The sequence below is a fragment of the Vigna umbellata genome, chromosome 4, assembly GCF_029865625.1.
Source record: "Vigna umbellata cultivar VRB3 chromosome 4, Vumbellata_1.0, whole genome shotgun sequence".
NCBI classification, from domain to species: Eukaryota; Viridiplantae; Streptophyta; class Magnoliopsida; order Fabales; family Fabaceae; genus Vigna; species Vigna umbellata.
Window position 1 is genome coordinate 40,445,888 of NC_142168.1, and position 25,845 is coordinate 40,471,732.

Here is a 25,845-nt window from a genome sequence, read left to right on the forward strand (position 1 = left end):
TTGTCGTATCAAACCTGTTTCGCAAAACAGGGCGATTCGAGCCGTCCTCCATCGCAACTTCAGACCTATCTCCCCGACCTCTCAAGGAATTACGAGTAAAAACTTCGGTTAGGCGCACCCACCGAGCACTATACTCACACGAGCCGAAGTCATTGGGCGAGACATTCAACCCCCTCTAGTCCCCGCGCACGAGGAAAGGGTGACACTCGAATCTCAGTCTCCGCAGAGACTCAACACACTATCGTATCGCAATACGAACACCATCGATTCGACAAGAATTCTAAGGAAATGACAGAACGCTTGCTCTCACAGTTTCACCATCACACTCGAACCTCAATCTCTTTCAGTCCTCTCATTCTCATAATTCATTCTTTCCTCTTCCAACAATGGAAGAGAATTCTCAATACCCTCTTACCCACACTCTTGGCCAAAGAGTGTAGATAAGTATTCCCAACGAGTAAAAATTGAATGCTGTCTACACTGACCTTTGCTTGTCATTTTACTCCTAATTCTCTGTACATAACTTCAAATGAGTTCATTTCTTTTTTTTATTGGAAACTAGACTCAAATATTTTTCTTTGGACATATAAATCTAAATTTTTGGACTACAGGGCTAGCTGCAGTAAAATCATTAAAACTCGGAAACATTAATCACGCTCAGGTATGTTCAGCTTTGACCTTTGATGACTCTTTTGCTCATTACTCTCTCTACCGAACTCCAATTGAGTTGATTCTTGATTTCCTGGAAACTACACTCAAATATCTTTCTTTGGACATATAAATCTAAATTTTTGGACTACAGGGCTAGCTGCAGTAAAATCATTAAAACTCGGAAACATTAATCACGCTCAGGTATGTTCAGCTTTGACCTTTGATGACTCTTTTGCTCATTACTCTCTCTACCGAACTCCAATTGAGTTGATTCTTGATTTCCTGGAAACGAGACTCAAATATCTTTCTTTGGACATATAAATCTAAATTTTTGGACTACAGGGCTAGCTGCAGTAAAATCATTAAAACTCGGAAACATTAATCACGCTCAGGTATGTTCAGCTTTGACCTTTGATGACTCTTTTGCTCATTACTCTCTCTACCGAACTCCAATTGAGTTGATTCTTGATTTCCTGGAAACTAGACTCAAATATCTTTCTTTGGACATATAAATCTACATTTTTGGACTACAGGGCTAGCTGCAGTAAAATCATTAAAACTCGGAAACATTAATCACGCTCAGGTATGTTCAGCTTTGACCTTTGATGACTCTTTTGCTCATTACTCTCTCTACCGAACTCCAATTGAGTTGATTCTTGATTTCCTTGCAACTAGACTCAAATATCTTTCTTTGGACATATAAATCTAAATTTTTGGACTACAGGACTAGCTGCAGTAAAATCATTAAAACTCGGAAACATTAATCACGCTCAGGTATGTTCAGCTTTGACCTTTGATGACTCTTTTGCTCATTACTCTCTCTACCGAACTCCAATTCAGTTGATTCTTGATTTCCTGGAAACTAGACTCAAATATCTTTCTTTGGACATATAAATCTAAATTTTTGGACTACAGATCTTGCTGCAGTAAAATCATTAAAAGTCGGAAACATTAATCACGCTCAGGTATGTTCAGCTTTGACCTTTGATGACTCTTTTGCTCATTACTCTCTCTACCGAACTCCAATTGAGTTGATTCTTGATTTCCTGGAAACTAGACTCAAATATCTTTCTTTGGACATATAAATCTACATTTTTGGACTACAGATCTAGCTGCAGTAAAATTATTAAAAAGCGGAAAAGTTCACCACTCTCTGGTCTTCTCAGTTTTGACCTTTGCTTACTGTTTTGCTCATTACTCTCTCTACCAAACTCAAATTGAGTTGATGCTTTCTTTGTTGGAAACTAGACTCAATTATCTTTAATTTTACTACTCACAAGACTAATTTGGATATCGAGAAGGGTCTCAAATAAATCTGGGAACAATCGCAACAGTTCAGTTTTAGATTCTGCGTTTTATATCCAAAACTCATGTTATACTCAAAACTCATAAAACTCACAACCAAGAAGAAAACACATGCTTCAACATGTTAAATTTAATCTCAACACATAAGGAAGAAAGCATGAAACAACTTTATATGGTTACCTTCTACCCATCATACACTATGTTATATCCCAAGTTAAACCCCCTTACCTCTTGAAGACCTCCTTGTGACACCTTGAATCCTTCACTACAAATCTAGGCAGCACCTTGCTCCAAAGACCTCTAGAAAACTCTCTCACGGACCACTTTCTTCTTTGTAATTCAGCACCTAAGTCCAAGTGCAGATCCCACCCCTTTCTCTTATTCAAATCTGCCCCAAGGGACAACCATGGCCCTTCACTCCAAAAAGAATCACTCAAAATTGAAAAAGAGGATCATCCCATGCTCTTCTCTGGCCCAAAGGACCGAAATGTTGGATCTGGAACAGATTCCCCAACTTTCCACGTAAGTCCCACGTGTTTTAGATTCCAAAACGCGAAAACTGACAACTCTCGCGCCGGGCGCCCCACAGAAAACGGCGCCGGGCGCCATCCACCCAGACAGCACATCTGTCACAACTTTGACAGTTCGGTTGAACCCCTTACCGAAGTCGAAAATACGCGTATGAGTACTCAAATCGAAGCTCTTTGAGTCTACTATCCAATAAAAGAAGAATCAGCTAAATTCATATTTTCTACAAAAAGTTATAATTAAAATAGTAAACCATGTCAAGTCTGACAACACTTTATTTTTACATTATAACTTAAACTTTTTACAACTAGGTAAGTTCATGAGGTTCTAGGGTCTTACATTCTCCCCTACTCCAAAAATTTTCGTCCTCGAAAATTAAGGCTACTACGCAAACAGAAATGGGTACTCATTCCTCATAAACTCTTCAAGCTCCCATGTCATCTCTTGGGTTTCCTCGTTCCACAACACCTTTACTGTGCGAATTTCCTTTCCCCTCAGATTTTTTGTCTGCACCTCCAACACTCTGATTGGTCCAGCTTTGATTGTAAGATCTTCATTAACTTGTATATCATCAACTTCTAGTACATGAGTAGGATCTGGAATGTATTTCCTCAATTGAGACACGTGAAACACGTTATGTAGGTTTGCCAACTGCGGTGGCAACGCTATCTCATACGCTACGGGTCCAATCCGCCTAAGAATATCATAAGGACCAAGAAACTTAGGAGACAACTTCCTCGCCTTGATAGCCCTACCCACACCTGCCATCGGTGTCACGCGTAAAAACACATGATCACCTTCATTGAACTCAAGTGGCCTCCTTCTCCGATCAGCGTACGACTTTTGCCTACTTTGTGTTGCTCTCATTCTTTCTTGAATCAATTTCACCTTTTCAGTAGTTTGTTGCAACAACTCAGGTCCTACTGATATTGCTTCCCCATCTTGAAACCAACAAAGAGGAGTTCGACATCTTCGCCCATACAAAGCTTCGAAAGGCGCCATCCCAATGCTAGAATGATAGCTGTTGTTATATGTGAACTCTACTAATGGTAAGATCTCACTCCAACCTCCAAGATGGTCCAAAACACAAGTCCTCAACAAGTCCTCTAATGTCTGAATAGTTCTTTCAGTCTGTCCATCTGTTTGAGGATGATATGCTGAACTCATGCTCAACCGAGAACCCAAAGCATCCTGTAACTGTTGCCAGAACCTCGAGGTAAACCTTGGATCCCGGTCAGATACAATGTTATCTGGCACACCATGCAGTCTTACAATTTCTCTTATGTACAACTCTACTAACTTCTCCATCGACATCTTCTGATTGATGGATATAAAGTGGGCGCTCTTCGTCAACCGATCAACTATTACCCATATGGAGTCGTGACCCCTCGATGACCTCGGTAAGTGAGTTACAAAGTCCATCGAGATACTGTCCCATTTCCACTGGGGAATATTCAGCTGCTGTAACATTCCACCTGGTCTTTGATGTTCGATCTTTGCCTTCTGACATACCAAACAGGAAGCTACAAACTCTGCAACATCCTTCTTCATTCCGCTCCACCAAAAAGATTCTTTTAGGTCTTTATACATCTTAGTCATTCCTGGATGTATACTGAGACTACTCTTATGCCCTTCTTCCAATATCAACTTTCGCAACTCTGTTGTTGCCGGTACACACACTCTTCCTCGAAATCGAAGAATACCATTCCGGCAAAAAGCAAAATCTTTGGCTTGATCAGTTCCTAAGAACCCCACAATTTGTTGCAGCTCCGGATCAGTTTCTTGTTCTGACTTCACTTGTTCCAAGAAACTACTCGTAATTGTGAGATGACTACACCACATGTGATCCCGACCCAAAATAACACCGAGATTCATGTCCCTTAACTTCTCTATCAGCTCTAACTCTTTGATCATCAGAGCTGACATCTGAATCCGTTTTCTACTCAGAGCATCCGCCACGACATTTGCCTTTCCTGGATGATAAAGCAACTCAAAGTCATAGTCCTTCAGATATTCCATCCACCTCCGCTGCCTCATGTTCAACTCTTTTTGATCAAACAGGTATTTCAAACTTTTGTGGTCACTGAAAACCTGAAACTTCGCTCCAAACAAATAATGACGCCAAGTCTTCAATGCAAACACTACAGCTGCTAACTCAATGTCATGTGTCGGATAATTCCGCTCGTGTATCCTCAACTGGCGAGAAGCATATGCCACTGGTCTTCTATTTTGCATTAATACGCATCCCAATCCTTGATATGATGCATCACAATATAACTCAAATGCCTTGTCTATATCTGGAATAATTAGCACTGGTGCGGTTGTCAATCTTTTCTTCATATCTTCAAAGCTTGCTTCACATTCATCAGTCCAGACAAACGGTTGGTCCTTCCTCGTCAACTGAGTCAGAGGACCTACTATCTTGGAGAAACCCTCTACAAATTTCCGATAGTAACCTGCTAGTCCAACAAAACTCCTTACCTCCGTCACCGATGTAGGGCGTTCCCAGTTCAACACAGCTTCAACCTTGGCTGGATCGACTGATATTCCTTGAGCAGATATCACATGACCAAGGAATTGAACTTCATCCAACCAAAACTCACATTTCGACAGCTTTCCATACAACTGATGCTCCCTCAAAATCTCCAACGCTACCCGTAGATGTTCAGCATGTTCCTCTCGGTTCTTTGAGTATATAAGAATATCGTCAATGAATACAACGACCAACTTATCCAAACAAGAACGAAAGATACGATTCATGTAATCCATGAATATAGCTGGAGCATTCGTCACACCGAAAGACATTACAACATACTCATAGTGCCCATAGCGTGAACGAAACGCTGTCTTCTGCACATCATCAGGCTTGACAAGAATTTGATGATATCCTGACCGTAGATCAATCTTTGAAAACACTCCAGCTCCTTTCAACTGGTCTAACAAATCATCAATTCTTGGCAACGGGTACTTGTTCTTGATAGTGACTTTATTAAGTTGCCGGTAATCCACACATAACCTTGAGCTTCCGTCTTTCTTTTTCACTAGCAACATCGGCGCACCCCATGGAGACACACTTGGTCTGATGAACTTCTTCTCTAACAGATCTTCAATCTGCTTCTTCAACTCTGCTAACTCTGTTGGAGCCATACGATATGGAGCTACAGATATTGGCCCTGTACCCGGCATTAGATCTATTGCAAAGTCCACTTCACGACTCGGTGGCAAACCCGGTACCTCCTCAGGGAAAACATCAGCATATTCCTCGACTACTGGTATTCCACTGATTTGCTCGTCTATGCTCTTCTTCTGCTCTTTCACTATCAACATAAAGCAAACAACTCCACTCTTGAGATCTTGAACAACTTCCTTTGACGTTGACATTTTAATGCCCTCTGGTTCTTGGAAGACTACTCTCTAACGTCCACAATCAATCATAACATGGTTATCAGCTAACCAATCCATCCCCAAGATCACATCCAGACCTTCCAGCGGTAAGCACACCAAATTGACTCTGGACTTGTGACCCATCACCTCGATCGGACACCCAACGCAGATTGAACTGGTTGAAACTTGTCCGGATGTTGGAGTGGAGACAACAAGCTCGCACCCCAAGTCAAACATAGAGAGTCCAAGATTCTCAACACACGACAATGATATAAACGAGTGCGTCGCACCCGAATCAAACAGAACATGCACATTTCTACCAAACAAGGAACAAGTATCAAGTATGAGGTTACCTGACTTCTCGGCTTCTACTCTAGACATGGCAAACACTCTGCCAGCAACCTGCGGCTTTTCACCATTAGCTGACTTCTGAGGCGTTCCACCAGTTGACCTCTTCTGAGGGCAATAAAGAGAGATATGCCCAGGCTTATTACATGTGAAACACGTTCGCGCCTCCTTCTTGACGTCACTCAGCTTTTGACAATTTCTTCGGAGGTGATCTCCACCACACTCAAAGCACTTCAACAACCCCAGCCTAAATTGTTGTGGCCTCTCGTACGGTTTCCTCTGTGGCTTGCCCAAAGAAAAGCTTCCCTTCTGGTTCCTCATCACACGCCCAGACTCATCCAACCTCTCAGCTATCGTGGCCTGCTCCACTAACTCTGGAAATTCATTGATCTTCAAGTGAACAAGTGCCTTCAAAAGATGGTGGCGCAATCCTTGCTCAAACCTTCTGCACTTCCAATCCTCGCTCATATTCTGAGTATAGAAACGAGCCAAATACTCAAATCTCTCCTTGTAGTCTTGAACAGACATACTTCCCTGCTGAAGAGCCAAAAACTGCGACTCTCGTTGCTGCTTAGCGCTAGCCGGAAAGTAACGCTCCAAGAATCTAGCTCTGAAGTCTTCCCAAGTAGCAACTTCCCCTCGGGTATCCATGCTCCACCGCATCCCACGCCACCAGTACTCAGCTTCTCCTGCCAACATATATGTAGCAAACACTAACTTCTGCCCCTCAGTGCACTCGATTGCTTCAAATATCTTCTCAAGGTTACAAATCCAGTCATCTGCTTCATCTGGAGTTGCCTTGCCATTGAACTTTGTAGGACTGTGACGTAAAAAGTCGTTCATACCCACTCTCGGCCTTGGTGCCTGCTCAGCCTGTTGTGCCTGTTGTGCTTGCAAAACCTGAGCAATCTGCCGCATTGCTTGCGCCAGCTCTGCAGTAGCATCTACTGGAGTAGGATTTCTTGGTCGTCCCAACATCCTTTTCATTTATAATGAAAAAGATAAGCAAGGAAAAATAACCACACAAACAATATCAAAATTACGTCAGCGTACTAGTCGAACTCACTCCCCAAAAGCCCCAAAGATTTTTTTTTTTTTTTAAAACCTAGGCTCTGATACCAAATGTAACACCCCTTATCAGGGTGCCACTAGAAAAATAACGAAATCAAAACTTTTACTTCAAATTTTTTTTTTCAATTAACATCGCGGAACTAAACCATCAAAAGTTTAAGCGTCTTACAACATAAAGTTTAAGCGTCTTACAACATAAAGTTAAAACCTTACAAATATCAAATTCAATATTCAAAAACATAAAATTACTTAAAACATGATAAGTCCCCCATAGTCATTCCCATAACTCTCGTCGTGCTACTTCATCTCTGCCTCATCTGCAACGCCATCTACTCCCGTACAAGTACGATCATCGTAGGTGGAAAACCACAACCACAACATTTCAGGGTGAGTAACGAGGAACCTAACATAGCATATAATTTAAATATCAAAATATCATAACTTAGATTATCCTAGTCACAACCTTACAATACAACACAATATTCAACTCGTAACTCAGACCATCACCACTCAGACTATCAAGATCATAATATTACAATACATCACAATATTAAGCTCACAACTCAATCATTTACTCAAGCTTCTGTTGTTTCCTTGAATTTTTTGTCGTATCAAACCTGTTTCGCAAAACAGGGCGATTCGAGCCGTCCTCCATCGCAACTTCAGACCTATCTCCCCGACCTCTCAAGGAATTACGAGTAAAAACTTCGGTTAGGCGCACCCACCGAGCACTATACTCACACGAGCCGAAGTCATTGGGCGAGACATTCAACCCCCTCTAGTCCCCGCGCACGAGGAAAGGGTGACACTCGAATCTCAGTCTCCGCAGAGACTCAACACACTATCGTATCGCAATACGAACACCATCGATTCGACAAGAATTCTAAGGAAATGACAGAACGCTTGCTCTCACAGTTTCACCATCACACTCGAACCTCAATCTCTTTCAGTCCTCTCATTCTCATAATTCATTCTTTCCTCTTCCAACAATGGAAGAGAATTCTCAATACCCTCTTACCCACACTCTTGGCCAAAGAGTGTAGATAAGTATTCCCAACGAGTAAAAATTGAATGCTGTCTACACTGACCTTTGCTTGTCATTTTACTCCTAATTCTCTGTACATAACTTCAAATGAGTTCATTTCTTTTTTTTATTGGAAACTAGACTCAAATATTTTTCTTTGGACATATAAATCTAAATTTTTGGACTACAGGGCTAGCTGCAGTAAAATCATTAAAACTCGGAAACATTAATCACGCTCAGGTATGTTCAGCTTTGACCTTTGATGACTCTTTTGCTCATTACTCTCTCTACCGAACTCCAATTGAGTTGATTCTTGATTTCCTGGAAACTACACTCAAATATCTTTCTTTGGACATATAAATCTAAATTTTTGGACTACAGGGCTAGCTGCAGTAAAATCATTAAAACTCGGAAACATTAATCACGCTCAGGTATGTTCAGCTTTGACCTTTGATGACTCTTTTGCTCATTACTCTCTCTACCGAACTCCAATTGAGTTGATTCTTGATTTCCTGGAAACGAGACTCAAATATCTTTCTTTGGACATATAAATCTAAATTTTTGGACTACAGGGCTAGCTGCAGTAAAATCATTAAAACTCGGAAACATTAATCACGCTCAGGTATGTTCAGCTTTGACCTTTGATGACTCTTTTGCTCATTACTCTCTCTACCGAACTCCAATTGAGTTGATTCTTGATTTCCTGGAAACTAGACTCAAATATCTTTCTTTGGACATATAAATCTACATTTTTGGACTACAGGGCTAGCTGCAGTAAAATCATTAAAACTCGGAAACATTAATCACGCTCAGGTATGTTCAGCTTTGACCTTTGATGACTCTTTTGCTCATTACTCTCTCTACCGAACTCCAATTGAGTTGATTCTTGATTTCCTTGCAACTAGACTCAAATATCTTTCTTTGGACATATAAATCTAAATTTTTGGACTACAGGACTAGCTGCAGTAAAATCATTAAAACTCGGAAACATTAATCACGCTCAGGTATGTTCAGCTTTGACCTTTGATGACTCTTTTGCTCATTACTCTCTCTACCGAACTCCAATTCAGTTGATTCTTGATTTCCTGGAAACTAGACTCAAATATCTTTCTTTGGACATATAAATCTAAATTTTTGGACTACAGATCTTGCTGCAGTAAAATCATTAAAAGTCGGAAACATTAATCACGCTCAGGTATGTTCAGCTTTGACCTTTGATGACTCTTTTGCTCATTACTCTCTCTACCGAACTCCAATTGAGTTGATTCTTGATTTCCTGGAAACTAGACTCAAATATCTTTCTTTGGACATATAAATCTACATTTTTGGACTACAGATCTAGCTGCAGTAAAATTATTAAAAAGCGGAAAAGTTCACCACTCTCTGGTCTTCTCAGTTTTGACCTTTGCTTACTGTTTTGCTCATTACTCTCTCTACCAAACTCAAATTGAGTTGATGCTTTCTTTGTTGGAAACTAGACTCAATTATCTTTAATTTTACTACTCACAAGACTAATTTGGATATCGAGAAGGGTCTCAAATAAATCTGGGAACAATCGCAACAGTTCAGTTTTAGATTCTGCGTTTTATATCCAAAACTCATGTTATACTCAAAACTCATAAAACTCACAACCAAGAAGAAAACACATGCTTCAACATGTTAAATTTAATCTCAACACATAAGGAAGAAAGCATGAAACAACTTTATATGGTTACCTTCTACCCATCATACACTATGTTATATCCCAAGTTAAACCCCCTTACCTCTTGAAGACCTCCTTGTGACACCTTGAATCCTTCACTACAAATCTAGGCAGCACCTTGCTCCAAAGACCTCTAGAAAACTCTCTCACGGACCACTTTCTTCTTTGTAATTCAGCACCTAAGTCCAAGTGCAGATCCCACCCCTTTCTCTTATTCAAATCTGCCCCAAGGGACAACCATGGCCCTTCACTCCAAAAAGAATCACTCAAAATTGAAAAAGAGGATCATCCCATGCTCTTCTCTGGCCCAAAGGACCGAAATGTTGGATCTGGAACAGATTCCCCAACTTTCCACGTAAGTCCCACGTGTTTTAGATTCCAAAACGCGAAAACTGACAACTCTCGCGCCGGGCGCCCCACAGAAAACGGCGCCGGGCGCCATCCACCCAGACAGCACATCTGTCACAACTTTGACAGTTCGGTTGAACCCCTTACCGAAGTCGAAAATACGCGTATGAGTACTCAAATCGAAGCTCTTTGAGTCTACTATCCAATAAAAGAAGAATCAGCTAAATTCATATTTTCTACAAAAAGTTATAATTAAAATAGTAAACCATGACAAGTCTGACAACACTTTATTTTTACATTATAACTTAAACTTTTTACAACTAGGTAAGTTCATGAGGTTCTAGGGTCTTACATATAACGCGCTAAAAGCTTCTTTTTTTTACTAGTGAGCCCTTACTTTGATTATATGTGAAGTATAAAAATGATTTGAAAAATCAATTGCAACATATCTTTAAACAAACATAACATTTACTCTAGGATAATGATTTACCGATATCGATTTGGATAGAAAAAAAATGTCAATCACGTGATTGACATGAGAATTTTCACTTTAAATTAAGAACACAATTATAAATTTTAAATTTTATCGTGCAAATAATAAAGAAATTTGGATATTTTAAAAATTAATTGCATAATAACTGTAACATCCCAAAAATATAGCAATAAACTATATAATAGAATAATTACTTTAATAATAATCCAGATCAGTCTTACATTAGAGTCGAGCGTACGCTCAGGGCCGAACGGCCTTACAGAAGGAGTTACAAATTTAAGTCGTTCAAGATAAGCAACCCTGACCGAACGGTTTACAAAAGAAAATACCGAACGGTCATACTTAAATAAAGGGAAGGTGATCGAACGACCACCTTACTATAACTAGACAATGGACCGAACGTTCTACTGCTCGATCTTTGCTTCCACTTCTTCCAAATTTTCTTCTTCCAGCGCCTCTTCCAGCCGCTCGTCTCCTTCTGCTCACATCCACACGGATGATCATTGCAATGACAAGGACGGACGTACAAAACCAGACACGACAGGAAACGCAGGGTAAACTTATGTAATTTAATTCAAGTATAAACATACATTTCTCACATTCAAACACATAAGATACATTTCAACACATGTTTCAATCAAATCCTATTACTAGACTGACCGTCTGGACTGTATGAAATCTGTGTAGCTACAGGCGTTCGTGCACCCGGGTGATGTAGTCACTGGAATACTCTCATCAGTTGCCACCCGAGGTTAGTCTTATTCATCCAAAGTACCCCTAAGGACGGGACCTCCTGCCGTTTCCACACATGACCTACCCTCCTCTACGTGAGGACGAGTACCCACGAAACATCAGGATGAACTGTCAGCATTAGCGTACCCACAGTCATACCTTACAAATTCAATATTCACTCATGAGTCGTTCCTCCCCGGAACGCTCGTTCATAATTCCAACACATTTCATTCATATCATATTCTCCTCATCTTCCATTATCAATCATCTTAGTTTCATCTTTCATTATCAATCATTTTAGCTTCATCTTTCATTATCAATCATTTTAGTTTCATCTTTCATTATCAATCATTTTAATTTCCTCTTTGATCAAAGATTTATAAGAGACAACAATTACCGAACGTTCAATCCTCACTCAGAATGAGGACGAACACTTGGAACGAGACAGAGAGGTCTCTAGTTTCATAATAGAATAAGACCGAGAGGGTTACTATTGGATTACAAAAGAAACCGAGGTCAATTGCATACCGCAAAAAGGACTAGAACGGACGTTACTTACAAAGTGAGTCAATTAGATGAACTGACCCTTGAGAGTTCTAACCGAACGCAGAAAGAACTAGGCCAAATACTAAAGCTCTAAGCCGGAACCAAATGGACGTATACACTTCAAGACTTTCAGAGAAGAATACTTTAGAAGGATTCACCTGAAGAAAACGAATGCTTAAGAATGTTTAGCTTATTTGAATTTACATCAAGAAATCCGAATGCCAGTCCAAGACCGAGCACGGTAGAGAAGAAAATTCTATTGAAGTTAGACGAACGTTATTTTTCATCAAGATAGATTATATAAGGAAACGAGCACAAGCGCTTGGTGTAAGACCGAACACTACTCAGTACGAGCGCTTGGTGTAAGACCGAGCACTACTCAGTACGAGCGCTAGGTGTAAGACCGAGCACTACTAAACTTATAATAAAAGGCTTGATAAATATAATAAGATACTATCGAAGTAATGTTTACGAACAACAGAAATATACCATTATATATATATATATATATATATATATATATATATATATATATATATATATATATATATATAAATTGAGTTTATCACAGGATACCCAGATACAACTGTGCTTGGCCGAACGCTCAAGCATAGTATTACTACCCGAGGACGCTCGTCCTCAACTAGGATTCTCTCCAAATGAAAGAATCCCGTTTCAACTAGGTTCACCAGGAAAACCGAACGGTCAATGACCGTTTTAGTAACGAACGTACACTTTTATATGAGAAATTTCATACCAGACTCATTTATTTTCAAACTCATTTCTTAACATATAGTTTCATAACTTTATACATTCATATCATAATCAACTTTCATACTTCATACAATCCATATCATATAAGTTTCATATATTTCATACATCAAAACATGGCAACCATCATATATCATATAGTCAAATATCACAATAATCATACTTCATTTTAATTTAGTAACTCAACGAACGTTCATGCAGCACAAAAAACATACTAAATTAAATTAAATAAGCTTCCCTTACCTTTGAGCGTGACCGAACGTTCCCAGACGCAGAAATACAATTTCACCACTACAGGTTCTTCTACCGTCAACGCTCGACAATTCAAACTACACCAAAAGACAACCCAACTATTAGAATCACTCATTTTGAGAATGATGATCAATCACAGGAACCTAGAAATGGGTTTGCATGTTTAGGAAAACGAACGACAGAGCGAAGAGAAAGACTCACCAGCCCAGCTTCACAAACCGAATGGTTAGTCTGGAAGCTCTTGAAGCCAAAAGTGCTTCTACGGTGCCGGAATAGATATTGGAGGAGAGAAAATGAGTGTTTTCTCATAGAGAAGATGAAGAGGATGTAGAGAATAGGAGGAGAGAATGGGATTCTTCAGAAATCTGCAAAGAGGGTGCATGCAGAGAGTGGGGGTAGATTTTCTGAAAATCCAAGTTTTGCTTCATACGTCAGAACGAACGTCCCATCTTCAGTCGGTACCTGTTTTCCACTAACTGTTTTTCGGATCCTCTTCGCTTGACACTTTGCGTCCGTCATCTGAGTGTCGAGCCTCCTCTTGACACGTGAATTCCACTAAACACGTGCATGAATTTTACTCATTCTGACAATAACATTAATTTTCATTTTAGAAAGAAAAAACGCATTAAAATCACTAAAATCGAACTATGTGATTAATTATTAATAAAATTAACAGAATTAAGTTTGTTTCATAAGAGTGTAGCTTTTCTATTTATTATACCAAAATGAAAATATGTAAACTGAATAGATTATTAATTTTTGTTTAAAGATTTTATGCAAAAAAATTTTTATATTTAATTAGAAAAATTTCTGCCCCAAAATTAAGTTCGTGAATATGTTGTTTCTGAATTATTTTAAAAGTTAAAAAAAAATTATTTATAATTGCATCTATCTTTTCATTTACACCTATTTATAAGTATATATCTCTTTTAATGTACCCAATTTTTATTTTTTATAATATAATTATAAATTAATTTTTAAAAAATATAATTATTAAAAGATATAATTATTACTGATTTTTTATAAATAATTATCATTTAAAATATTTTATACAAAGTTGTTATAATTTTTTCTTATTATATTGGAAGATTTTACTATTAATATTTAATTATTTCTAACTATTTTTATTATTTTTATATATTATTAACTTATTTTACGTAAATAAAAATATTTAAAAGATATAAAATAAACTTTTGCCACGAGAAATTCTAGAGTTCTGAAAAGATATCAATGGCGATTTTATTGTAATACTCCTTGATTAACTCATACGAGAAATTCTGTCATGGTAGAATCTCATGGGATTCAGGTCCATTTCCAAGACATGGGAGTTTCTTCCATTTGTAGTTCAGGCTCAAACTTTCGTTATAATGGAAGAAAATCATTTGATGGCCTCATAACAGAAATTTTGTCATGATCTTGAGAAGAGTCTGATGCGATTCAGATGCGTTTCAAAAACATGAAATTCTCTTATCATCAATTCCTACTTTTTGAAATTGTACCATTAAAGGTTCACATACTTCCAAGCGCTAAGTGTTTCCGTTCATCTTCCATGTCGTTCCACTTTTGCTTGTCTTCCCGTTTCCGCTAATCTTGTTTTTTCCACCAGTTGTTCCCGTTCTTCTTTTTTTGGCTAATAATTTCGACTGTCCCCAAGTTGAATTTTTTAAACTTTTGTAAATAAAATTTTGATCTCTTTCTAACGTTTTTGGATCCTTTCCTTCATAATTTGTTATTTTCATTTCTTCATTTCGATTTCGTCCTCGTTGTTACATCAATCCGTAAGTTTTCATTCTGCTTGCATTTTGTTATTTTTATGTTTTCGTTCATTCACGTGTTTATTTGATTTGGGTTTTGGTAATTTCTGTTTTTGTATATTTTATTTTGTTGATGTATGGGTTTGGGATATTTTACGGTAATATAGTATTATTTTTTTAAAATTTTAAATTGTTTGTTTTAGTAATATAATATGACATTAAAAATTTGATGTTTGTTAGATTGAGATTTGTATATATTATTTTTTTGAAATTTGAAATTGTTTGTTTGAGTAATATAGTATTATATTAAAAACTTGTTGTGTTTTTGGTTATGATTTGTATATATTATTGATTTATGGATTATTTTTTATGATTATTGATTTGTTGTGCATTGATTTAGTGATTGAAATTAATTTTGTTTTCTTAATTTTTTTTCGTGTTGAACAAAGAAATTTTAATGATTGAATATTGGACTTTTCATTCTCAGAAACACTAGAAAACTATTAATATTTTAGCTATGATTATTGATTCTAAATTAGTTACTAAAGTGCCTAATTTTATTATTTTAGTGATCAATAATTTAGTTTTTAAAACTATATTTTCTTGTAGCCTAAATAATGACTTGAAAGACATAAAGAAATTTTAATGATTGAATATATGAGAAACACTAGAAAATTATTTATTTATGTATAATTTGTGGGACCGAGACGCAAACCTGATGAGTCTTCTCTCTCTTTTCACAATGCAGTTTTCTTTATCTCTTCTTTTTGTATGAGGTTCCTCAAGGAGAGTGGAGTGGTACCTGCAAAGATACTCCGACGTTCAAGTCAGAAAAAAGGGAATTGTGGAACCCTCTTGAACTAATAATAATATCAGTGTTTTCACCACTTTCTCTCTTATAAAAAACGTACATGTTTCTCTTCTGATTTTTCGTATGTAACCTAAAAGTAAAATAAACTGTTTACCTAAAAATCCGGTTAATTGGAAAACTCAACCACTTGGTCGTGTTTTTCATCTATGATACTAGGTTAGTTAGTTCCGTGATTTTGGACGCGTTGGGTGCCTTGTGAAAGTAGCGTATCAATTGATTGTCCTTGACCTGGTAGGTTCCGTTCATATGACCGACCACCAATTGTGAATCCATCCGGCATTCTAATCGAGCGACCGTTAATTATTTGGCTAGTATTAAACCAGCAATCAAGGCTTCATTTTTTATTGTTGCTGGCTTGAAATCAGAATGTGATGGCTTGCTCGATGACTAGGCCGTTTGGTCCTTCTAGCACAATACCAGCTCCCCCTCCTTTTTTGTTTGAGGATCCGTCCATGTTAAGGAGCCATATCGGCTCTGAGCTGTCAGGTACGGGTGTTAATTCGACTGCAAAGTCTGCCAGGTGTTGTCCTTTGATGGACCCTCGAGGTTCAAAATGTAGTCCGAACTCAGAAAGTTCTACTAACCATGAGATCATCCTTCTTGCCAGGTCGGGTTTTCTGAGGATCTTGGTGACTGGGTGATTAGTTTGGACGATCGCTTGATGGCTCTGGAAATACGGTCGAAGTCGACGTGATGCCGTGAGTAGGGCCAATGCTATCTTTTCGATTTGGGAGTATCGTTCCTCCGCCCCCTGTAAAGTTCTGCTGACAAAATATATCAACTTAAGGATGAGGGTCTCCTGTACCAAAGCGGCACTTATAATCGGGACCCCAAAGGTACATTTGGATGGGTTTAACCGCATGTTATATCATCGTACTTGGAGGAAAACTTTTACCAAATCGCTGAGATGTTGTTCCATAGATTGACTTCGAATGACCATATCATCTACATAGACTTCCATGAATTTGCCGATTTGGTGGTAGAAGACTTTGTCCATAAGACGCTGGTAGGTGGCTCCTGCATTCTTCAGACCGAACAACATTACTTCATAACAGTAATTGGCGCGTTAGGTAATGAAGGTTGTTTTATCCTGATCGAGTTTGTACATAGGGATTTGGTTGTACCTCGAATACGCGTCGAGGAAGCTTAGTACGGTATGTCCTGAGGTCCCATCTACTAACCGATCAATACTCGGAAGGGGATATGAATCCTTAGGGCATGCCTTGTTGAGGTCGGTGAAGTCCACACACATTCTCCATTGGTCGTTTGACTTTTTGACCATGACCACGTTCGATAACCACGTCGTGTAAGTTAATTCTCTGATAAAGTGGGCGTTCATCAGTTTGTTGACTTCTGTTTGTACAACCTCTTATTTTTCTTCCCTGAATCTCCGTTTCTTTTGAGCGATCGGACGTGCTTCCTTGAAGATTGATAGCTGATGTGTCATTATTCCCGGATGGATCCCCAGCATATCTGCGGCCACCCACGCAAATAGGTCGGCATTAGCTTTTAGCATCTTTGTCAGATCATGTTCATCGTGTGACTCTAGGGTTCCACCGATGGTTGTGGTTTTCGATGTGTCTGCTCCCAGCTGGAATGTTTTGACGTTGCCTTGTTGATGGAGACGCTCGTCTATATCGTTCTGGGATCCAAGTCAATCGCAGTTGTTTCGGCTCCTCTGATCCTTCTCGGTGGCATGAAAGGTGTGACCTTTAAACCGACAACATAACATTGTCGAGCCGTTCATTGATCGGCCCTTACCATACACACGATTCCTCTTTTTGTAGGGAACTTCATAGCTAGATGAGGGGTGGAGACAATGGCCCCGAAAGCGTTCAAGCAGGGTTGTCCTAGTAAGGCGTTATATGAAGTATTTGCCTCTACCAGTAAGTACCTGACTCTTAGCCCTCTTGCTTCTCTAGTCGTTCCGAGTCGAGTCCTTCGATCGAGTGTCAACTCTTTCCCCTGTGAAACCTATAATATGCTCGTTGAAAGGAGCTATCAGGTCTTCGGATAGATCCATTTTTAGGAATGTGGTCCAATACAAGATATTGACTGAGCTGCCTTGATCGATGAGCACTTTCCTGACATCGTAACGGGCTATCTCGGCGGTGATGACCATGGGATCATCGCGATCAGGCTCAGGAGCGTGGAAGTCTGCATAAAAAAAATGATATTAGGCATGGATCAAGGTTGTCGATCTATCATGTGTACCGTTTTTAAATTTCGCAAGTGTCTTTTCCGGGCGGAGGCTGATGCTCCTCCTCCTGCGAAGCCTCCGGATATGGTGTCGATTCGCCCTCGGACCGACCACTTTCTTTTTGGGTGTCGAAGATGGCTTCGGGATCGTTGTCTTTGTCGGGCGTCTTTGTGAGACGATCGTTCAGGACTTCTCTGCGGGGTTTCTTTCCTGTTGGGGGTCACTGCTCTAGATGTTCTCTCCTTTATGTATTTTTGGAGGTATCTGATAAGTGCCGAGAATTGCATATCCTAAGCACTTATTTTAATCTCCTTTGATTCATTATGGAGTAAAATCTCATGAAAAGTTGTATAAAATGTATATATTGTTGATTTTGTATCACTTTGAGTGTTTTTGTGTGTTTATTTTTACATCAGAATAAGGAATGGAAAGAACGCTCGCCCAGCGAACGGACGCTCGTCCAACGAGCAACGGACGCTCGTCCAGCGAGACCAGCAAGTGGACGCTCGCCCAGCGAGAGGACGCACGCTCGCCCAGCGAGGACGCTCGACCAGCGAGCTGCCGACGCTCGTCCAGCGAGCGCTCACCCGTGATCAACAAGTAGACGCTCGCCCAGCGAGCGGACGCTCGTCGACCAGCGAGGACGCTCGTCCAGCGAGCAGTGGATGTAAGACCCTTGTAAACTCAAAATTTTACCAAGTTGAAAAAATTTCAAGTTGTAGTGTAAAATAGAATGCTGTCAAAATTTGACATGGTTTACTATTTTATTTATAACTTTTTATACAATTAATATTTTGGGTTGATTCTTTTTCCATTGGAAAGTAGACTCAAAGAGCTTCGATTCGAGTACTCATACGCCTAATTCCGACTTCGGGAAGGGGTTCAACCAAACTGTCAAAGTTGTGACAGATGTGCTGTTTGAGTTTTTCTTTGCTGGAACAATCGATTAACAGCTATAGTTAATCGATTGTGAGAAAATTTCGTGTTTTAGCCTCTGGACTCATGTTAATCGATTAGCACTTGAGTTAATCGATTAGCTACGTCAGTTATGGAAACATAACAGCCTGGAACACGTTTTTAGAGCGTGCAAGGTTGGGGAATCTTCCCACAAACCATTCTTTCCGAATTTTGGGGCTGGAAAATGGATTAGGATGGCCACATGTTGGTCTTTTATTGCTAAATTACAATATCTTGGGTCCTTGCATGTCTTGGAGCCATTTCTTTAAATCCAAATCAGATTTGGAAGTTTGGGGAAAGGGGAGAGCTTTTTGGTGTGAGGAGAACGAAACTCTAAGTGTGCAGAGGTGTTGGAGCTTGCTTGGTCTACCAAGGAAAGGAGGAGTTACTCTCTTGGAAGAAGAAGTTAAGATCTTCAAGAGGTAAGGGGAGCTAACTTTGATTTGGAAAAATGCACATGTGTTGTTTGATGAAAGTTCTGTGAAATGTTTGTTGTGAGATCTTAGATTAGAAATGTCCTATTCTTAGATGATGGTTGTTGAGTATGTTTTGATGGTAAAAAGATGAATCAAATGGGTATTTGCTATAACTTTGATTTGTAAAAAAAAAAATATGCACATGTACTGTTTGATGAAAGTCCTGTGAAATGTGATGAGTTTTTAATGGGTTGAATGATGGGAGTTATGATGAGAATTCGTTCTAATGTGTTTGTATATATAAATATGAAGTTTTGGATGAATTGGTTCTTGAAATGGGATGAAGAACATGGTGGTTTTCCCTTAGCTTATTCCAAATCCGAAAATCATAATTCTTGAACAAATGATTAGTTTGAATAGGATGGATGTGAATGTTTGTTGTGAGATCTTGGGTTAGAAATGTCCTACTCTTAGATGATGGTTGTTGAGTATGTTTTGATGGTAAAAAGATGAATCAAATGGGTTTTTGCTATAACTTTGATATATGAAATTTGTATGAATTGGATGAAATGTGTTAAGCATATGGAGATGATGTTAGATTGATCCTTGATCTTTGGTTTTCTGTTTGAATCTATGGGTTTATTATTATCAATATGATAAGGTGAGATAATCAAATGATGGATTGAGAATTATGAATATGAAAGAAGCTTGAAGGTAAAGTTGCAAGGGGAGTTAGATTTAATCTATGAATTCTGCATAAGTTGTATGATGAAATAATTGTGCAAGGTGATGAATATATGTGAATTAGATGATGGAAATTCGTTCTAGCATGTTGGTATATGCGTAAATGAAGTTTTTGATAGATTTGGGTGTGAATTGGGGTGGTAAACAAGGAAGTTTTAACTCACTTTTCATGGAATACGAAAATTGTGTGTTTTGCTTAGTTAATGAATTTTTGGTTGGATGAATTGATGGGAGTATGAGATGATTATTGGATGACAATAAAAATGTTGGATCTAAGATGGACTTAAGTTTATTGATTTTTGAGGATTGATTATCATGAATATGAGAAGAGTCATGGTTGAGAGTGAAAGGATTCATAGTGTTGGCTTGAAATACATGTGCTGAAAAGTTTAAGGCTAGGTTGTTTAATCTTGATTTTTGTGATGTAAAGTGTTTGATAAATGTAGTTTTTGATGAAAGTAGGTTTTGGAATCATATTATGTGTCGTTATGATGGAAAATCTTGGTTTTATACCACTGTAAGAAAGGGATTGCGAAAAATAGGAAGTATTGGGGTCTTGTATGCTGTCTGGACCTGTTTCTGGGTAAATTACGAACTGCTAATCGATTAACATGCAGTGTTAATCGATTAACACGCACCTGCACTTTGCAGAATTTGTTTTTGATAGTTTTGGGGGTTCCGGATGTTCGTTTTGGACGTTCTCTAGGTCGTTTTGGGGGTTCTTGACCCTTCCGGAACTGTTGGTGATGGTTTCAAAGCTGTTTGAGTTACCTAAATATGAGTATTAAAAGGATATAAAGAAAATGTGTTATGTGTACACTGTTTTGAATTGTTTGATATATCTATTTGATATGGGAATGTTGGGTGATCTGTTTGAGATTGCAAATTGATATGAGAATGATGTTTGAATGGTTAAGTACTGTTGAAATCATAGTTGTATATGATTTAATTATGAGTTTCATGTTAAATGAAGAACTTGAATTGTTTACAATTTGGTATTGTGATGATTATGTGATGATGATATGATATGTGCGTTATGGTATGGTTGGATTGGTATTGTGAGGATTATTGGAGATGTGTATTTTTGGCTGGTTGGTGTCATTAAACGAGTGGTGGATAGTAAGCGTTGTGCGTGTTGTCCCGGGGAATCTCTTTAGGTGAGTGATGTGGGGTATACTTGCACTTGTCCGGGGAAGCTCTTGTTCAGAGTGATGGAGGGTGACATTGTGTACTTGCCCGGGGAATCTCCCTATAGAGTGATGGGAAGCAGCACTACACATTGGGGTAATGTGTAACCGCCCGGGGAATCTCTTACATTTATGTAAGAGTGATGGGGGTGACGTGGGGTACTAGTCCGGTGAAGCTCGAGATAATTAAATTGGCGTTGTGCTTGCGGGCCCGGGGAATCTCTTTAGGCGAGTGATGAGGGGTATACTTGCACTTGTCCGGGGAAGCTCTTGATTAGAGTGATGGAGGGTGACTTGTGTACTTGCTCGGGGAATCTCCCTATAGAGTGATGGGAAGCAGCACTACACATTAGGGTAATGTGTAACGGCCCGGGGAAGCTCTGAAAAGAGTGATGGGAGTGACGCTAGTACATGAAAAGAGTGATGGGAGTGACGCTAGTACATGAAAAGAGTGATGGGAGTGACGCTAGTACATATTGGTGTATGTAATTTTGATTGATCTGTAATATTGGTGGATGTAGTCTGATTTATTTTGTAATGCATATTGGTGTATGCATTCTAATTTGATATTTTGATACATATTGGTGTATGCATAAGGTTGAAGCATAATTCGTACTTGGGTATATAGTTTGATCTGGTTAAGGTGTGGATGATAGTATGTTATTATGAGTATATTTATGATGTATATGAATTGTATTTTTTGTTAGCTCACCCTTGCTTGTTTGTGCATGTGAATGCGATGATCGTATAATGTGTGATGTTATACGGGAGCAGATGTTATTGCAGATGTGATGGCTGATGTTTCTGAACATGCATAAAGGATGAAAGAGAGATGGGATAGATGACTGGGAATGTATTTGTTTATTTTCGATCCTGACTATTTAAACGTTTTATTTTCGGAATAATCGGTTTGTAATAAATATCGTACTATTTTTCCGTTGAGGTTGGATATTAAAATTTGAATTTTTACTTACGTGTTTTACGAAAAATTTAGTCGGCGTAACACCAAATTTCGGGGTGTTACACTTGTGGTATCAGAGTAGTGATTCTTTTTCGAAAATAAAATTTTGGGGACTGGGGAGTGAGAAATTCTATCATGCATTCTTGTAATCTTCTTGTTTGTTTATGAAATTGATTGTGTCATTATTATGCGTGTAAAGAGCACCATGTCTAGGAGAACTGAGAATGGAAACTCTCGCAATGTGACTGAGAGAATCGAAGGAGTTGTTGGTGCTATCGAGAGGGTGGTTGACATCCTACACCACAATGCTACGACTGGGCCGAGAGACCAACCCGGTCTGACCCATTTTATGCGCCACAATCCCTCTAAGTTTGATGGGAGTGCCAGCCCCGACGAAGCAGAGTACTGGATCCGTGAAATCGAGAAAGTCTTCGAAGCAATCTCTTGCCCAGAAGACAAGAAGGTGATTTTTGCAGCCTTTCTACTAACTGGAGAGGCTGAATACTGGTGGAGCGGGGTTAAACGACTGATGGAGACCAACGGAGAAGTTCCTACCTGGGATAGTTTCAAACTCCAGTTTCTGGAGAAATATTTTCCTAGAAGCACAAAGTTCGCAAAAGAGATTGAATTTCTGAGTTTACGCCAAAGACAGATGTCTGTGCACGAGTACGTGGTGAAATTTGATCAACTTTCGAGGTACTATTCACAGCCCCTCCCAGAAGAATGGAAGTGTCAAAAGTTTGAAGAAGGCCTAAGACATGAGCTGAAGAAAGCCGTTGTACCATTGAATATTCGACATTTCTTGACTATGGTGGAAACCGCTAAGAGGGTGGAGAGGCTGGAGACAGATCCAGAGAGGATTATTAGACCTCATAGAGGAAGCTCATCCGGGACTAAATTTCAGAAGAAGCCCTATAATCGACCACATAGGCCGCAACAAGGACCAATGAAGTGTTTTAATTGTGGAGGAGCGCATTTCAAGCGTGATTGTCCTCAGCTCAGGGGAACAAAACCATTTGTCAGGAGATGCTTCATTTGCAATGAATCGGGACATTATGCCAACATGTGTCCCAACAGGATGACGAATAGTGGACCGAAGCCACAAGTCTTAACAGGAGCGAAGCCTCAAGCTACAGGGAGAGTGTTTGCTATGACCGGAGAAGAGGCTACTCAGTCAGGTAACCTTATCTTAGACACTTGCATGATACTTGGAAAGTGTGTACATGTTCTGTTTGATTCAGGAGCTACGCACTCCTTTGTATCCTTGTCTTGTTTGGAAAAACTTGGTTTGCCAGTAAATGATCTAGGATGTGAGCTAGTAGTTTCGACACCAGCATCTGGACATATAACAACTAGTTCAGTCTGTGTCGGATGTCCGATCTTCGTAGCAGGGCGCAAGTTTAAAGTAAACTTGATTTCCTTGCCTCTTCAAGGTCTGGATGTTATTCTAGGCATGGATTGGTTGACTGCAAATCACATTCTTCTCGACTGTGGACGACAACAGTTGGTGTTTCCGGACTCTGACGATTTTAAGTTGATCACAACTAAGGAAGCCTTGAAGGAGGTCAGTAATGGAGCCACATGTTTTGTAGTGATGGCTCAGGAGAAGAAGAAGAGTTCTGGAGAAAAAGCAATGAGAATTCCAGTGGTAGAGGAGTTTACGGATGTCTTTCCGGATGAAATTCCAGGATTACCACCAAGCAGAGAAGTAGAATTCTCCATTGATCTAGTCCCAGGAGCTGGACCAGTGTCTGTGGCCCCGTACAGGATGGCTCCGGTAGAATTAGTCGAACTAAAGAAGCAGATTGAAGAGTTGTTAGAAAAGAAATTCATCAGGCCAAGTGCTTCACCCTGGGGGGCACCAGTACTATTAGTAAAGAAGAAGGATGGAAGTTCGAGGTTATGTATTGACTACCGGCAGTTAAACAAGCTGACGATCAAGAACAAGTATCCATTACCGAGGATTGAAGACTTGTTGGATCAATTGCGTGGAGCTAGTATGTTTTCAAAGATCGACTTAAGGTCTGGGTACCATCAGATCCTAGTGAAGCCTGAAGACATACAGAAGACAGCCTTTCGGTCACGTTACGGTCACTACGAGTTTGTGGTGATGCCGTTCGGAGTGACCAATGCTCCTGCAATATTCATGGATTACATGAATCAAATCTTTCAGCCTTGGTTAGATAAGTTTGTTGTTGTATTCATAGACGACATTCTCATTTATTCTAAGGATCAGGGAGAGCATGCTAAACATTTGAGGACGGTGTTAGAAACACTCAGGGAGCACCAGTTGTTCGGGAAATTATCCAAGTGCGAGTTTTGGTTGGGTGAGGTACAGTTTCTAGGTCATGTGATTTCTGCCCAAGGAATTTCTGTGGATCCAACCAAAGTAGAAGCAGTGTTGAAGTGGGAACGTCCAAAAACAGTATCCGAAGTGAGGAGTTTTGTGGGCCTGGCCGGGTACTACAGGAGATTTGTCAAAGATTTCTCAAGGATAGTAGGTCCACTGACGCAGTTGACTCGGAAGGACCAACCATTCTCTTGGACAGACAAGTGTGAAGCAAGCTTTGAAGAGATGAAGAGAAAGCTGACAAGTGCTCCAGTGCTAATGATCCCAGATACTTCGAAGGTTTTTGAAGTGTTTTGTGACGCTTCACACCAAGGACTCAGATGTGTGTTAATGCAAGAGAAGAGACCAGTGGCCTACACATCGAGGCAATTGAAGGTACATGAAAGGAATTACCCAACACACGACCTCGAGTTAGCCCCAAATTCTTTCTCCCTTGCAGATGCTCCAAGTGCTAAGTAAGATGAAGAAAGGGAAAAGAAAAAGAGAAAGACTAGTCACCACCACCCTGTGATGGAGAGGATTGAGTGTTTGAAGATGTCAAGGTAGTGGAAGGGCTAAAAAGAAGAATTCAAGCTATGAGAGTTGATTTGGTGGCTAGAAAGAGATTCAAGAAGAGTTGGTGAGTGAAGCACACCAACAACAACATCTGCACTTCATTGAGTAATCCGTCAAGCTCATGACGTTAAACAAGCGCTTTTGGGAGGCAACCCAATTTTCTTACCCTTTTTACTTGTGTTTGTGTTGTTTTTGTATCATGTGCTTGTTTGTGTTTCAATTTCAATAATTGACTTGTGTTATGCATGTTTGTATATTTTTCTGCATGTTTGTGATTTTTGAGTTGTAATGTTGTTTTTGTGGTTTGTATAGGTGTATTATGTCAATTTGAGCTTGGTTTGTGTGTAAGTACATTGAAATTAAGGTGCTCACTGGAAGAGTTCGCTAAAGTTAAAACTAAATCATCTGGGCGGGATTTAGGCTAAAGATTGGGGTACCCAGTGCTAAAATCTGATTTGGTGCCCCCAATACTGGTGTTGCACATTCATGTACTTTTGTCTTTGTTTGTTTTGACTTTCATTGTCTAGTTTCTTTGCTTTATTTTTCATATTTCTTTTAGTATGTTTTATGGATTCTTCTCTTCGGTTGTTGATTATGGGATACTAATTTTGCTTTGAGCTTCCTTGTTACAGGATAAGATCTTCCTTAGAAATTACAGTTTTCAAAGCCACCATTAATCAATCTTTGAGCCAAGT

The 25,845-nt window shown here is 39.3% G+C and overlaps 1 protein-coding gene across 1 annotated transcript; it reads right to left on the bottom strand.

Moving 5' to 3' along the window:
• Nucleotides 1–5,898: 5,898 nt before the first annotated feature.
• LOC148200177 (uncharacterized) lies at nt 5,899–7,203 on the bottom strand. Its single transcript, XM_088112860.1, has one exon. It carries the CDS (start codon nt 7,201–7,203, stop codon nt 5,899–5,901), a length of 1,305 nt encoding a protein of 434 aa, XP_087968986.1.
• Between the last annotated feature and the right edge of the window lie 18,642 nt (nt 7,204–25,845).